Source organism: Nymphaea colorata, chromosome 4 (assembly GCF_008831285.2).
Source record: "Nymphaea colorata isolate Beijing-Zhang1983 chromosome 4, ASM883128v2, whole genome shotgun sequence".
Classification (NCBI taxonomy): Eukaryota; Viridiplantae; Streptophyta; class Magnoliopsida; order Nymphaeales; family Nymphaeaceae; genus Nymphaea; species Nymphaea colorata.
Genome location: NC_045141.1, coordinates 14,253,458 through 14,270,880, shown reverse-complemented (window position 1 = coordinate 14,270,880; position 17,423 = coordinate 14,253,458). Strand labels below are relative to the sequence as shown.

The window sequence follows — 17,423 nt, the reverse complement described above, 5'->3', positions numbered from 1 at the left end:
TTTTATATATTTAAAGAAAAAGAAGACAGTTGAACCTCCACCCTACATAATTTATTGAAGCAAAGAAATTGCATATATATATATATATATATATATATATATATATATATATATGAGCTATGATGATTTACTTTAGTTAAATATTTAATATGAAAGATATTGTTGATGAAATAAGTTTTGATTATATATTTTAATTGTTATCTTAGTATCGTACATCTGCTTATGGTAGCGTCTAATTGATATCTGCCTATAGTAGTATGTTCCAAAACAACTTATAGAATGTTTGATTATAATGTATGGTAAGTTGTAATATATCTACTTAAACCTAATACATTGTTGACTGTTTAATTTGGTTTTTTGCATGCTAAGGTCACACCTTGTTAGATGAATGAATCACATGCACGAGAAGAGGGATCGATGTATTTGGTGGTTTTCAGAAAAAAAAAATGAATATTTTAGGCAATTTATTTTTATTGCATATTCAGTGTTAAAGTAGAATAAATTGTGTACTTGGTCTGTTTGTCATATAACTTATTTGTCTTGGATAATAAAAATTGAATCACCTAAATGAAATTGTAAGCAGAATCATTTGCGAATCAAATTAAAAATTAATGTTTTCAAATCAAGAGAATATACACTTTATATAATATTATTTAATAATTAATTCATAATAGTCGAACATAATAACCTAATAAGTAAATTGATACACAAGTTTTATGATGTTTTAGTGTTTTGTGGCGAATTCACTCAGAGTAGGCTACTAGGTGGGCTGTGTTTTGCGTTGCTAAGTTCAAGTGCATATGTTTCTGTTTGCGATAAAATAAAACTATTTAAATAAAAAAATCTAAACCAATTTGACCTTTCTTTTTTGTGGTCAATTTAGTCTAACATAATTAAGATATAGTACATATTAAAAAAATTAAATGGGAATAGTGTTTTTCGTATATTGTGGACTTAAAAAATGAATGTAAGAACTCATTGAAAGCTTAAATGAACTTATAAGATATAAAAATACAATATACATTTCATCCAGTGCCTATTCTAAGTTTTCATAAGATGTATACTTCAACTTCCTATTTTTTATGCATAGAAATAAAAAAAAGATGGGCATAGGTAAACTAAATGGATTTGCTATAAATATTTCAAAACACATACATTATGGATCACAAAATTATTAGATTTAAAAATCATGATTGTCACATATTTATGCATCATTTTATTCCATCAGTGGTGCATATATCGTTATATGTGAACGCCAATTTATCATTGGCTGATTGTATAAGATTTTCTATAAAATATGTTTGAAAGTTTGAACAAGAATAACAATATCTACAAGGACAAAGTACTATAGTACTTTGCCAACTTGAATTGACAACAAGTATAGGAATATATCTATGACTAAAGTTTGTAGATCATTCATTTTGTATAAATTTGATGCACTTTTATTGGACAATATAGTTGCTTCTAATTATGTTATTAATCTTACATAGTTTTGTTATCAATCATAGAGGAACTGGTTCATTTCACTTTTTTTTGTTGTCAAGTTTGATTCATCGGACACCACCAGCATTGAAGATATATGATGACATTGGTAACGATCTAAAACATGACAACCTGCAGAACAACTTACTTTGAGTGATAAAACATATTCTAATTTTTTGATCTACTAATTTTCCATTAAAGTACTTAATAAGCAAATGACATGGATAATCTATAAAGTCTTGGTATTAATGTATTTTTTTTTTTTGCAATATAGAAAATGTAGATTCCTCATGATGATACTAAAAATACAATTTGGACAAAATCAATAATGAATCATGCATTTGAATGCATCATCTAATGTCATACAAATATTTGCATTTCCTCATATGGATATCTAGTCCTTCCATTAACTATACCATTGATTTATAGTTCAAATTCAATAAAGTTTTTACTTCTTGCATATATTTAACTATTAAATGCAATATATTTTACATTACACAAATTTGATTATCTTTGAGGAAACTTGTTATACAATTTAAATGTCGTCCTCTACATCTAACTTTTATATGTCACAGTGCTCAACTGCTTTAGAATCTACTGTTAATTAAAGTATTTTAAAAACTAGTAATTATATAATTTTTTTATGAAATAAAAAATACGGATAACCATTGTCAAATGCATGTTACAAGGTATGAATGTTTGCACTATGATCATTGAATAATACAAGTGAAGGATAAAAATTGAATGAAAATATCAGAATGAGTACATTTAGATGAGATAATTTAAATAAAAAATATTTGTCTTAAAACTTGTATGTATCACATTCTAACAAAAAAAAAAAACAAATGTTCTTTATTCACTTATGGCAAGTCTAACATAAAACACAAAGGATCACCTCTTAGAACTTATATGAATTTCATTGTCAGTGTCTAATATTTAGTTTTTGGTAGATCTTGTATTGTATATATGTGTGAACAAGAAACCGCTTTTTTGAACTTATACGAGTTTCATTCTAACATGAAAGAATGAAAACCCCTTGTTTGATTCTTACTTGATCTTACATAAAGACAAACATAAGAAAGATCCAATTAGTTCTTTGTATGTAAATGATGACATGATTTTTTTAATATAATAATCAAATAATTTGACTATTTTTTTTCCTGTTAGGTACAAAGCATGCATTTTGATGGTAGGTCTCTCATCTCCTGTGATACCCATGAATATAATTTATAAGCATAAACGTCTTGTGTTTTGCTTAATATATTAAAGTCGTGTACTTTACTTCATTTAGGGTAAAACTTAATTTAAATTATGAATCACATAAGATATTTAAAAGATATGAAGGTAATTATGTCTTGTACCGATATCAACAACTTTACAAACATGTGTGCTCTATAATATTTAGACAATCTTATCATTTCTTACTTTTTCAATCAACTCTTAAGAACAGTTAATTAATAAATATTAGTTAATGGTGAACACAAAAATATTTCAATGAGATTTTGCATTTGGAGATACTGGGGGCAATTATAGGACATGAAAAATAATAAACAGGCAGCAAAATCGATTCCCGAACAAAACAAAAACAAGGGAAAAGAAAAGTGTGAAGAGATTTATAAAAGTAAACGAAGATCATGGAAGCAAATCAAGGATCATGTCTGTTGGTAAATTAAAGATGGCTGTAGGGCTAAATTTTGGGCTGTCAACTGGGTAGGTAGGCCTTTAGCAGAGCTGATTGATGTAAATGGCACTCTTCTTGAGTTAATCAATCCTAGAGTCACTCTTAAAGAGTTTATCCTTGGACCTAATTAGGAGCTGCATGCTAAAGTGAGTAGATAAAGGCCTGATACTATGACGTTGACCGTCGTGGATACTCAGGAAGATGCACTCGTCTGGGCTAATCAACACACTCTCCCCATCTCTTGGACATGGATGTGGGAGGTTATAAGGCTGCACAAGAAAACTGAAAAGTGGCGTCAATACATTTGGATCAAAAATGGATTTCCTAGGCGAAGTGGACACTTCACAATGGATGTCAAGGCAGAACCATGATTGAAATCAGACTCAAAAAACTAGGATTGCAGCAACGTGTGTCTTGTGCCACAAACACGATGATGAAAACCACATGTTTTTTGGTTGCCCGACTTCAAAAATATTATGGTAGTTCATTGCAACTAAATTCAAGCAAAAGAATATGAGAAATCGGACCATTAAACGACGTCTCATTTGGTGGTGCAAAAGGAAATTCAAAAGGAAGCTGTAGCGAATATTTGGAAAACAACTTTTCACATTGCTATTTGGTTCTTGTGGCAGTTGAGGAACAAGGCGAAACATGACTGTTGGTGCCTACTGCTCTAGTTTTTGAGAATCTTGCAAAGAACAATACAAGAAAGTAAATCGTAATAAAATAGATAATCAAAGAGTGCAATTCTGGCTACACCAACGCATCATGTCAGCAAATTAGAGCTTTCAAGAAGGAGTTGGATACAACATTCACATTGCATCTTGGCATGGAGAAGGCATGTGCCACTTGTCGAAGAATTGATTAGAAGCTACAATGGAGGATACCTTTTTAGAGTTTGCTATTGGTCGAAAGAAGGGAGGGTGTTCTTTGAGAGCTGGGTTTTGAACAAATGCTTAGGTAAGATCAATATTGATGAGTAGGCAATAGTCGTACAATCTAACAATGAGGCTTGGAAAGATGTACTGAACAAAGCCAACAAAAGTGCAACAGAAAGGGTTGGGCCTTTTGTGCATGTGCAGAGTCATCTTAACAGATTACATCTGTCGTACCAACAACCATCGGTTGAAGCTTGCAGTATGTTGTTCTTATGTTTCGGTGATAAGGGATATAAAGAATGTGTTATGGGCCAAGTTGGCTGGGATTCCAGTCAACTATCTTTTTGGTAATATAATCATCTTGAGAATGATTTGATTTTTTGTTGTAAATATCCTCGCTAACAAAAAATAAGAAGGCCTATCCCTCATGTCTTCACCGGAGAAGTAAACATGAAATTTTGTATAAGAAATTGAGGAAAAGTTGTTTTGCATGATAAAACCCTAATCGCAAATCTTTTAAAAACAAATCTCAACATAAATGTTGTAAAATTTAATGAAAGGCCCTTTTCTAACACCATGACATAAAAATAAAATTCTCAACCTTTTCAAACCAAATTATATTAGACAATTGAGAACCTATTGTCATATCGCGGTTAGCAAGCAAATGTAGATGTAGTAGTAAAATACAAGATATATACATATTTTTTTTTCTTTATAGTATGCTATGGTTAAAACTACTTTTTTAAATTAAACAATAGTCATGCATATATCTGAGCATGTCATAAGTAATGTTCTCTAAGAGTGGACCACACGTTATGAATTAAAATGACTAAAATGCCCTTATAATTAAGTAGACCATTTTATTTTTGAAATATTTTTACCTTATACAATTACCAAAATGTCCTTTTGATAGCATAACACGGAAATTGCCTATATATATCGTATGGTGCAACACCCTTTACAATCAAATTGAAATCAAGTTACACACAGGGGTAACGTTGAAAATCAGCAGAAGATAAGACCCATTTTGTCATAATGCGTATAGGGGGGGGATCGCTCCAGACAGAACCGAAAACAAAGATTGCCCCCGAGGGGGCCTTGTTTTCCCGGCAATCGAATCCTTCGTGCTCTTCATGCGCGGATCGTGCAATTCAAAATCAGGGAGGAGAAGAACGAAGGGAAGGATTGTCTTCCACCTCTGAAATTAGGGGTTGATTTTGTGGTGAGAACGAAGAAAGGAGTTCCATCTCAGGTGCGATCCTTCTTCTTTTTCTGGGAGAGACCGAACCGGTTCGATCTCTCTCGGACAGTCAGATCTCCCCACGGGAGGGGAGATGGAGAGCAACGGGATGAGTCTGGGGAGTTCGCTGAGGCACGAGAGGAGGTGGCGATCCCACGCCAGATCATCGTCCTCCTCCTTTGGTTCCAGCAGATCCCTCATCGTCATGGCCTTCTTCTCCTGCCTCGCCTCCCTCTACATCGCCGGACGGTTAGTGTTCTTTTCTTCTTCGCCCCTTCCGCCGATATCAGGCCGAGATAGCTGAGGTACTTTGGTTTGCCGTTTTGCCAGGTTATGGCAGGACGCTGAGAACAGGATGCTTTTGGTTAGCATTCTTCAGAAGAGCAGCGACCAGGTCTCCCTCTTCTTCGGATTTTTTCCTCTTCTCGTTTACACGTTCATTCGTTATTATGAATTGTTTATCCTATGGGGATCAGATGCAACCACCCATGCACAGGGAAATTCCCCCTCCTTGGTTCGATGGTTTCGAGGTTCATTATAGATGTCGACGCATTCCTTGCAATGGCATTTTCGACTGGCTCAATGAATTCTGCCAGTTCTTGATTGGAAATATGACAACACTTCGATAGCGCTCGACGGAATGCCTTCACAGTCTGCCGCCTCCCTGGCATGAACTTGAAAAGACATATCGAACAGGAAGGAGCCAATGATGCACAGCGTTGAAGGCGGAAATCGATAAGAATGAATTAGATTGGAAGGATGAAATGTTTGATTTGTTTTTTGGTTGATATAGTTAGAGAAACTCACTGCTGGTGTTGATGTCGTTTCTGATTATGCTATTGTGTTTTGAGAAACCATCTTGTGCGATATTTATGTACTCTCTTCTTGCATGCGATGCTGATCTTGAGCGCGTTTTGGAGCTTCGATAGTGTTGATTCGTTTCTGATTATGTTATTGTGTTTTGAGAAACCATCGTCTGCAAAAATTATGTATTCTCTTCCTACATGTGATTATTGATCATAAGCATATTTTGGCGTTTCGATATTAGGTCCCAAAGGTTCTTTCTGTAGAAGATAAACTAGAGAACCTCGGATGCAAGTAAGCCTTCTTGAAATTTTGAATGAAAATTTCCTATGCTGGAATTCATTTGATCGTGTTTTTTTTCCTGTTTCTTTCACGCGTGGTTGATGTTGGTTTTGTGGTTTTTTTTTAGAGATCTGGCGAGAAGAATTGTAGAAGTCGAGATGGACTTGACGCTGGCAAGGAGTCAAGGGTACCTTATGAATAAGTTAGGGAATGGATCTTCATCTGGCCGGAAGTACCTTGCCGTTATAGGAATTTTCACAGGCTTTGGGAGTCGCCTGAGCAGGAAAAGGATTCGGAATAGTTGGCTTCCAAAAGGTTAGTTTGTTCCATTAATTGGAATTCCTTTACTATTGTTTGCTAGAGATATGATGCATCTAGTGCCTTCTCTTGTCAAGAAAATTTTGGGGTCGTAAGTGGTTTGAAATTCTTTTATCTTGTAAATTTTCTTAGCGTGGTGCATTGAGATGGAGAGAACATTCCTGTGTGACCTGTGAATTTACTCGTGATGTGGTGAAAAATTAGGCTTCTTAATTTCTTTAGCTCAATTGCTTGAGTTTCAACTTTCCGGCAAGTTATATTGAGGAAAAGATGCCTCCAGAATTGATATGCTTGATTATATTATATTTAAAACATTGAGAAATGCTGTCAGCTTGCTAAATAATCTCTGGAAAACATTGACATGATGTGCCCTCCAGCATTAGACTCAAGTCAACTCTATTTTTCAGAAAGCTTTTCCTTCTCCTGCAGTTCTATCACATTCATCAGGGAATTCTGTTCACAGTTTCCCATGAAAACTATCCCTGGAGTAGCATGGGTATGATTAGTAAAAGTTCTTACCAGGAATAGCTGCCTTAGGATTGGATTGATTCATAAATTATGTTCCTGTGCAGTCCTTTTAGTTGGTGAATATGACGTCAAGTTATTAGTTCTTGGCAAAATGACATACTGAACGTTTCATTTCACAATTTACAGGTGATGCCCTGAGAGAACTTACGGAAAAAGGTGTTATCATTCGTTTTGTGATCGGAAGAAGGTCTTGTTCCTGTATTCATGTATTTTAATCTAAATTGTTTTCATAGATTGCACATCCACTTCTCTTTTTCTTTGATAATGTGAAGCTTTTAATTATATCGATGGCAGTTGATGTCTGTGTTTTTTATTGAATGATCATGTTCCTTTAACTTGCAGTGCAAACCGTGGCGACAGCTTAGATCGTAGTATTGATGATGAGTCTCGTCAAACAAAGGATTTCTTGATTCTAGTAAGCTTATGGCTCTCTTTAAGCTTTATAATATGTTTTATGCAGTTTTTTGATAAAAGCCTATGTAGTTTTATCAGTTTGTTATATGTTGCTAATCACCTATACTGTTATCCTGACACATATTTTTTCCATCCTTCTCTTGTTTATTAACGAGACTAAGAGTTTGATGTTCAGAATGTATGATTGACTTTTAACTTACAATGTCCGGCCAAATGTTGATCCTGCTCTATTTGGACTTTTTTTTTCTCCTCAAACACTGTATTGAAGAGGCATATTAAAAGACATGCAGATTAGAATCAGATCATTCGAGGTTTGAACAGTCCATACTTTGCACTCCTTGCCCATGTTAAGTTGTGTTGACATATCAAAGCTACAAAATCATGTCTTTTAGGACCTTTTATCTCTGTCTTGCAGTATTTTCCGTTATTATCTTTTTTATCTTGATTTAATATTCACAATGTTGTTAGCATTAATCACTATGATTTTGGCACCAGATGTACCCTTGTCGTGCTCAAGCACAGTTCACCATTTGGTTAAAGTTTCTGTTAGTATTTCCTTGTAATTCTTAATGTCTAAATGAATAAATTCTCATTAATAATATTTGTCTCTTACCGTCCTTGTATCCCTTCCCAACACATGTAATCCCATTTATTTCTCTTTGAAATTTTTCATGCCATATTATTGTGAATGCCTAAATTAGTTGCTCAGCACTTCTGTGAAAAGTTAATTTTTTGTTCTATGTAGATAATACTTCTCCACATTGTGGGTTTCAAGTACTTTTCTGTTGACCTTTTACTGTTTTACATGGAAAAGAGTATATAAAAAATCTTATGATTTTTTTTATTAATGGTCTAATTTCATTTCTTCTTGGTAGTGATCAATTGTTCTTTTTTCCTTTAGGAAGGTCACGAGGAAGTTCAAGAAGAATTGCCTAAGAAAGCCAAGTTCTTTTTCAGTTCAGCGGTTGAAATGTGGGATGCTGACTTCTATGTTAAGCTCGATGAGAATGTTAACATTGACCTGGGTAAAGTAATTTGGTTATTTAATCTGTTGGAATTTACTGCTGCCAACTCTCATTTGTCCATCTATCTGAATAATTATTACATGCTCCATTTCTGCATCAGATGGACTCATTGGGATTCTTCAAAGTCATCGTGGTCAAGATGGTGCTTATGTAGGGTGTATGAAATCTGGGCCAGTCGTTAGTGAAGAGTAACTTCCTAATTAAGCTTGATTTGCTGGATGCCAACTTTTGTTTCTTTTTCTGCCTTTTTCTTTTCATAGGCTCATGTATCCATTTATATTCACTTATATTCACAAAGTTTGATCAATCTTCATAGTTCATTTTGTTGCATATCTACACGCCACATTAATATGATTGTAGTCCAGCAAAACATTATAGAAAAAATGCATAGAACTATCTTTTCCGTGCATGTGATTTGTAATCTGATTAGATTTTGTAGAAAAATGCATAGAACTATCTTTGTTATTATTATTATAGAAAAGTGCATAGAACTATCTTTGTTATTATTATTTTAAAGATTGTGAAAACAAGATAGAGCACTCTCTCTATTCTTCCGTGTCTGTCAGTGTGTGGTTGAGGTTTCTTTTTTTTTTTTTTAGGGGGTTGGGGGTGGGGAGGGAGGGGGTGGAGAGAGAGAGATAAGCATGTGAAGGGGTCAATCCCTCTTGATGGCTGCCTTTCTTCATCCACATGGAAAAAAGTTCCTGTCATAATTTTTTTGGGAACCTGCTATGACCCTTTTATCCTCCTTCATACAGTTATTCTAATTTTCTATACAACAGGGGAATGATCTTTTGACAAATATGTACACAGGGAAGAGTCTTTTCACAAGCTCATGTTCATGTGAATAAAAGATAATTTTGAGAACTATAAAACCATGCATGACACACAAAGCTGGTATGTTGGTGTGAAACAAATTGAGTTCATTGTGCTTAGAAAAACATTTCTTCAAAAAAGCTTCTTTTCTTGACAGCTGCATTTTACTAATAGTATAATAGTATCCACTTGTTTCCAAGGAATGAAATATCACCAAACACCTTCCATTATTTTGGATTGTATTTATGTGTGTCCCCATGTCCTGACACATGCACGTAATGGATCTGCCTCCACAATTTCAAGCTTCTTGTGTTGAATGTATATTTGCCACATTTGTGCATACAATATTTTAAAATTTTGTAATACAAGTTTTTTTGTCCTGACCTATCATGAAAAACCTATACTCAAGGCTTAACTGAAATTTTGTGCTAGCATACAGTAGAGAAGGCATTGACAGTATGTGTGTATCATGTCAAATGGTTAGTTCGTTGCAATGGTTTCATAGTCGGCATTATGTTCATTGGCTTTTTTCTTCCCTTTTTCATTAATTTTGTCCTTTTTTGGACTACAGGGGAAAACCGTGGTATGAGCCTAATTGGTGGAAGTTTGGTGATGGGAAATCGTGAGTATCTGATAGTAGTTGAGGCTTTGGATTTTTCTGAATGTCTTGATTTGGTTGTTAATCATTTTTGAAAATTTTCCTTTTTCATGTAAAGTTTTTTTGTAAGATCTTTATGGGGATTAGCTTTTGGTCCTTGTTTCAGTTTTTCGCTTTTGGTCCTTGTTTCAGTTTTTGGCCACCCATGTTGCCTTTTGATTGCTTAATTTGTCAATGCAGGTATTTTCGTCATGCAGCTGGGTCACTATATTTCCTTTCAAAAAACCTAGCTCGATATATCAATATAAACAGGTTTGTTGCTGAGACATTTGTCTTTCAATACATTAGTTCTCCTACAAATAAAAAATGATTTGGTGGAAATAGCAAATAATGTTAAAAAATTTGTAATATGAAAAAAAAATAGATGTTGGTTGGTGGATTGTTAGCCAATTTTTTAAATCACAATTTCAAATTTATTTGGACCTTAGTTAACTTGTTTAGCGAATGAAAGATAGATCTACTTGTTTGGATTTCTGAACGAAACAGATTCAAAGAGTTGGAGACCCCATTTTCTTGTGCATTTGTCTGAATCATAGTCACTAAGATAAAAAAATGAATATTAGAAATGGTGCTTAAGACAGAAATTGAGGATGAATGTAATGAGATACCATGACATTAAGAGTAATCTGTGTCACACGAGCAGTACCTGTACCGATCTGGTATGATACCTGTATGGGTACCAGGACGTTGCTGGGTATGGTCAAAATTGTACCGGGTTGGGTACGGTCAACTTATCCAAGACGTATAAATAAGTTGACCGAATTTTTTCATCTGAAATTTAGTTTTTTTTTCTACTTTACCATGTATATACCATGGCTATGCATACCATTTAATACTGTAATAATGAAGGTTAATTGTATATTTAATGATGTGATAATGAATGTTAACAGTATATTTAATGCTATAATAATGAAGATTAACCAAAAAGGGGCTTAATAGAGGAGAGAGGGAGAGATAGACTGCTCAATTACCAAACCTACTACATAAAGACTGTACTAATGAGGGGATTAAATGAAAACTTTCTGTAACTTGATTTCTAAATAACTTTAATATAACTTTTAAATAGAACGTGCATCATAAAAACCAAATTTCTCATAAGCCATAAACAAGTAAAAATCAAGGTATACCCAAGTTTTTTGACAATACTTCTTACCCGCACCCATACCTGTATCTATGTGACATAGAGAGTAATAAGCTTTTGAAAGCACTGTTGAAACATCCCGGAAGAAAACATGAAGGGAAAAAAAGCACAGACACCATTGAAGAGAATGGTGGCATTACCGAAGAAGTGAATTGAACAATGGCTATAGCAGAACACGTTATATGTTAATATAAAGCACATATGTAAGGATAAACAATTGGGAATATAAGGGTGCCCAAGAAGCAAGAATAAATCAACTAAATAGTCAGCAAGAAGTGAGTTTCTCATCAAATAGGCAACAAGTCCTGCAGTGAGCAATGGACTACACGGTCAAAAGTGGTAGGAATGCCCAGGCAGCACACAAATGGGGCATAGTGGGCACCCAGTTAGAAACTTGAGACTAGTCGGTCCTAGTTGCCACAGGGGAGGACATGGATAGGTGCAGAGATAAACTATATATACACATTGATATATACATTTGTATGTGCACGTATATGCACCCTGCATGGATATTCCATGACACTTTATGATACTTCATATGTTAAATATACTATTATAGTAAATATACAATTAAAAGTTGCAGTTAGTATGAATATGTCCCTTATGATGCTTGTATTAGTACTAATATATAGTTGTCATGACCCAGCTGAGTGCCAAGTCATTGGGTTCTAAACCTTGCTTCAGACATTTGAAACTACACTTCCAAGTTCCAAAGCCTTAGAAGGAAATGGCACTTTCAGGAGGAACGCTAGCTAACCTGATATGATGGTCAAGATTCCTTGGTGTTCTGAAATTTATTCCCTTTGTAGATGAATGAACTTGTGGCTTTTCAATTTCATTGTTCCATTCTACGTGCATTTGCGTTGACTTTTCTTTTTTCATGAAAATGGGCAAAATGCATTTCAATGAAAGATCGGTCTCAGCTACTGCTTCCTACTGTTTGTTTTAAAACGTAAGCTGGACTTAGGCAGCCCTTAGTAGATCGTGCCAAGAGACAACTTGGATATTGAACTTTTGACCTCCTACTTGGAGGTTTTTAAGTCCATCATAGCCAGGTGGGCTGAGCTCCTGTAGGCTACCAGCTTCCTGTTTGGTGCCTTAGTGCTACATTAACATATCATTGTTGTCTTCTCGCTTCCCACCTTTGCAAACTGTTTTCTGCTCTCGTTCTTGCATAGCTACAATAATCAGCATATGCTAGTTGATTTATTTACTAGAGATGCATTTAACAGTTGCAAGTACAGTTGAGAGAATTACTTCATGCTTTATAAACAACCCTGGTTTTGTTTTGCAATTGCACACTGGATGTTCATGTGCTTATGTCTGCCTGGAATACATGATTTATCCTTGGATGGAACGAACTAATTTTATTTGTTTCTTTTCCTTGTAGTGCTTCACTGCAGACATATGCTCATGAGGACATTTCGGTGAGTTCATGGATTATGGGCCTAACAGCAACTTTTGTTGATGACACTCGTCTTTGCTGTAGCAGTTCATCAAAAGGTTGTTGATCCTCTCTCTCTCTCTCTCATTCATGTCAACTGAACAATTATTCTTGCCTGTTGATAGTTGCTTATCCAATCTTTAAGAAGGATTATGAAATTTTAGGGTTTGAGGAACTTCTCTCCTTACCAAGTTCCAGAAGAAAATAGCATAATCCTGGTACTGATAGTTTCTGGTTTGTGATGCAGAGAAGATATGCTCATTGACTTGAAGAGTTCATATGGGCTCTTCATGGTCTAGAATGCAACTCCATCTATTCTCCATTGTGTGAATGCTCATATTGCTAACATGAGCATATACAGCCGCTGACTGCTGAAATCAGGTATATGCATTCAAGATAAATTAAAGCACGTGATAATCGATCATGTATGATATTTTTCAACTCATTCAAGTGGAAAACCATTACGTACAATTTGCGTAGAGGCCATTGCTTTTCTGTAAATTCCGATAGTGAAAAAGACAGTCATTTTCCTTGCAAATTTAGTTTCTTCTGACAATTTGTTTTGGTTGCACAAACTCTGTTTGTTCAAGGAATCAATAACTGACGAAACTGCATCCCTGGTTCACTACATCAACTGTGGAAAAGGTGCATGATCAGGAAATAAAAGATATCTTAACATGCAGGTCTTGATCCTCAATTTTTTTGACAAATTTAGGAGTTATACAATACTTGTCAAGTGTTGCTTCATAATTTGGAGTCACTGTCAAATAGGGGCGAATTACTTAGCCTTTTTTTCCTCGAACAAGGGGTGATGAGTTGGTTTATAAAACTCAATCCATATGGTCCCTAAACTACTAGTTAGCTAGACATGCTATACCCCCCTGTAGTTACGTTCAAAATAACAAATTCATAATTTGGAACAACAAGATATACAAGTTTCATTGTTGGTGTTTACTGGAAAACTTTCCGTGGCCTTTTGTTAAGCTACATAGATACTTGACACGAGGGTTGTAGTTCTGTTTGCGGCTGATGCTTGAAGGTCTCCTTCTAGGGAACGGAGACGTAGCAGCCTCAACTATTCATACTGTTCAGTACGTTGTCCGTACACATATTTCCTTTACTCTCTATCGGCTGGACCAGTAAAATAATGGAAGCACTAGCAGTGGTGACAAGAGAAAGGCTGCAAAAGCAAATTTGGCTCAAATTTTGGGTTTCTTGGTTCACATTGTTTAAATTAAATGTACATGAGCCAGCAATTTAGGATTCCAATTGTCATAGCCAATGATTGCTGCCTTTTCTCCAGTTGGGTCCAGTGTTTCTTGGTAACGGATAGTAGAGATGGCATGAAGTGTCCTGTTTAGATTGTCCTACAACTCTACTGAACTGCGGCACAATAATTTACATTTGGACTTTCTTTGGCAGATCCTGTTTCATAAATTGTCCCACTTCCCAAACCTATTTGGTTGCCTCCCTGTAAATCACCTGTGTCGCTTATCTGCAACCAGCCGTCTATTTTATTCTCTTGATGTCGTCACTGAGTTTTACAGTATGAAGGTAGTTGTTATCCCTGGAATAACAAGTTAAATAAATTCAAACCCGAATTTATATTAATCTTAATTCAATTTATTATTTACTTTCAGTGAACCACCTAATATCTGCAAAATTCCAGAAGCCCTCTTAAATTTGTTAATTTATTGATAAACACACTTCATATGAATGGAAAACATTAAAACATAATACAAAGATTATTTTCTCCCTCTATGTTGTCAAGGAGCCTAGGACTTAGGCTCGCCTAGGGAAAAAAGGCGACCGATTTTTTTTGTTAATTTTTTAGTTATGACTAGTACATAATAAATTTATGTACTTACTGACTGAACTGTGAGCTTCTATTCCAGGTGTCCCTATCACTACTAAACAGACGTGTAGTCTGTTGTGTTCTAATTGAATGACTACACTTTGTAAGTAAAGCCAAAAAGTTAAACAGGAAAAACTGTTCTGCTCTTGTTTAGATGACAGAGTGAAAATACATTTTCAGCTTGTTTACATACTGGACAACTATTCTGTTTTGTTCTACCCGATGCCTTAGTTTGATATACGAAAGAAGACACGTCATTTTTGTTTACATACTGAAAACAATGCTTGCATTTCCGAGGATCAGACCCTGTCAGAATCCAATGCCAGATACATACCTAAAACATTCTACCTCTAGATCAAGTAGCAATAGAAAAACGAAATATGAATTCTGGTGTAAATAACGGTATATCTTATGAATTAAAATCCATTTTATGCGGTACCTTATAGACTATTTCATTTGAATCATTTCAAACCAACATCGTATCAAATCAGTACATATAATATGCATTACAACATATTGTACATATAACATATAATATACACTATAACAGCTTGTAAAAATCAGTACATACCTTCCCATGGATTAGGCGTGCTGGCGCCTAGGCACCAGCACCACACCCATCGCCTACTGATGGACTTAGGCGACGGCCCACACCTACGCGTGGCCTAGGAGACGCCTTTACAACATAGTTCTCCCTAATGAAAAAAAAGATCTTTGAAGTAAAGAGCTTCTCACAATCTACATATTCTTGATTTAGTCTCTCCATAATTTGACAGCTGCTTCAAGTGTGACGACAGAGCAAGATAGAGAAAGTGAGAGGATTGTGTTGATTTTGTACTTGAAAGATGAGCTTTTCGATTTTTTTTAAGAAACCCTCTTTATTGAGGACAGAATAGTATTTTTAATATATTTTAGTATTTTTTCATTTATAAGGGTTATGTTTCTCTAAAGCTATGTGGTTATTTGCAATTTAAAAAAAAAATGATAACCAAGATGAAGGAGACTCCAGCACGTTTGCGAAGGGATGCATACTGGTATTAAACTATTAACCTTATTCTACTTCAAAGTGAGTCAAACCCCTACTTTGGTGGGGAGCTCGTACCAGCAAATAATCCTAAGCAAACAGTGGAACCTCTCATCTTCTTTGAAGCATCATTGCACGTTCTTCCTGCAGCCTATCTTCATTCCCTTTGAAAAAGTTGTTGACATCTGGTTTTTGGGGAAATAGGCTATATATTACACCTTCTGTAAGTTGGTACTTTTTTAGGTAGAACCTTCATTTATTTGCTCTTAATAGTTTTTTGCCAAGGAAAACCCATTTTTCAATGGGGTAGAAGGGAGCAACATGGCGGAAAATTCAAGATATATTGATCAGTTACCAGACTCAAAGTCCATGGGCAGCCTTTTGGAAGAGTTGCTGATCACCTGCCAAAATTCCAACTTATGAATTTTGGGTATGTATTGGAATTTTGAAAACTATTGGCGAGCAAAACAAGGTGTAGGTGTTAGCCGACACGTTCGCACATTTGCCATCATGATGAATGAAGATGGAAAGACCTAAGAACGGATGGTAGTGAAGACCTGGACTCGCACCAACCGGCTAAGGATTGTCTTGCCTTCCTTTTTTGTCTATTTTTTGAGCTGTGGGGACTTTGGTTTTCCTCATCTTTTCATCATGCTACAATGGAGGACACAGTGACAACACAGTAAAGTGTGACAAAAGGCTATAGTGTAGCTGGTTAGGTTAGGGGTCTGTGAAGAAGGAGGTTTTTAGTTCGATTCTAGTAAGTACTATATATTTTTAATGGTGGGACGTAGTAACTAAGTTGAATGATGCACCGCCTTGACTGGCCAAAAGAAAAAAAGAAGAAAGAGCAGACAGAAAGGATTATTGGCAGCACATTTGCTTTCAGTCTCCGTGGGAGACTATTACATTGAAGGCCACTGATAATGTACTTTCTCAACAATGCCTGGGGCAGGGCATGAAAGTCCGGACACAAATCTGTCACGATGTGAAGTGTGAATTTTCTCTGTTGTTTTAGGTGAAAGAAATCTAAAAGCTTCCTCATAGTTTATCTGTAAAACGTTTGTAGTTAATACAGTCTTGACCGTATTTCTATTTCTGCGTTGTTGATGACCTCTTTTAAGCTGTCTTTGGTAGGTGAAGTTAAGTTGGGACGCGAAAGGAAACGAGGATGGAGGTTGAAACGCTTTCAATAAAGTCCTGCCCATAAACGGGCCATCTTCTGACTCATCCCCTATTATCTCATGCGCCCATGCAGATAATAAATGTGGATGAGCAAAAACCACTTAATGCTAATTAAATTTTCTTTCTTAAAACGTCTCCCAATTTCTTTAGGACTCAAATCCATAAATTTAAGGTTGGACCCCTCACTCCAATCAGACCTTAAATTCATGGTTTTTAACATATAACATAGATTTAAAATCTATGATAATGTCAAACTGAGGATCTCCCAAAACATACTTTTTACGCAACCTTGGATCTAAGATCCGAGGGTATCAAACGCAACCTTACTCTATACAGTTTGATCTAATGTTGCCTCAGAAACCTTGTTTTTGCTTGACTTTTGAGGGGTCACTTCCATTGTGGACTGCAAATAGAAGAGAATCGAAAACGCAGGCGGGGATACCCCGAAGAGAAGAGGCAGAAGCCTCTCACCCTTTCACCCTGCCCCTCGCATTGAGGGCTGTTTCGTTACTTGAGTGAGGAGAACTGAAGACTGGCCCTTTACATTTTTGCCAGCTGGACCAGCTATGCTAATCTTCAGTTTTCATGAATATGAAGTTCCCTTTGAGATTGATTGCAGGACGAATCACCCAAAAGCAAGTAGAGTTC

General features: G+C 35.5%; 1 protein-coding gene across 2 annotated transcripts; it reads left to right on the top strand.

Annotated features, from left to right (window-relative positions):
* Nucleotides 1–5,118: 5,118 nt before the first annotated feature.
* On the top strand, nucleotides 5,119–16,576 carry LOC116253632 (hydroxyproline O-galactosyltransferase HPGT3). Of its 2 annotated transcripts, XR_004172502.2 has the most exons (13): nucleotides 5,119–5,530; nucleotides 5,612–5,675; nucleotides 6,330–6,379; nucleotides 6,495–6,682; nucleotides 7,340–7,400; nucleotides 7,556–7,628; nucleotides 8,529–8,652; nucleotides 8,753–8,840; nucleotides 10,040–10,090; nucleotides 10,307–10,378; nucleotides 12,658–12,770; nucleotides 12,959–13,092; nucleotides 15,864–16,576. XR_004172502.2 is itself a non-coding variant. In XM_031628561.2 (12 exons), exons 1-12 carry the CDS (start codon nucleotides 5,376–5,378, stop codon nucleotides 12,979–12,981), a joined length of 1,062 nt encoding a protein of 353 aa, XP_031484421.1. In that variant the 5' UTR covers nucleotides 5,119–5,375; the 3' UTR covers nucleotides 12,982–13,249. The 2 variants fall into 2 exon arrangements, 1 of the variants encoding a protein (XP_031484421.1); XM_031628561.2 differs by lacking the exon at nucleotides 15,864–16,576 and having other exon boundaries at nucleotides 12,959–13,249.
* Nucleotides 16,577–17,423: the final 847 nt, after the last annotated feature.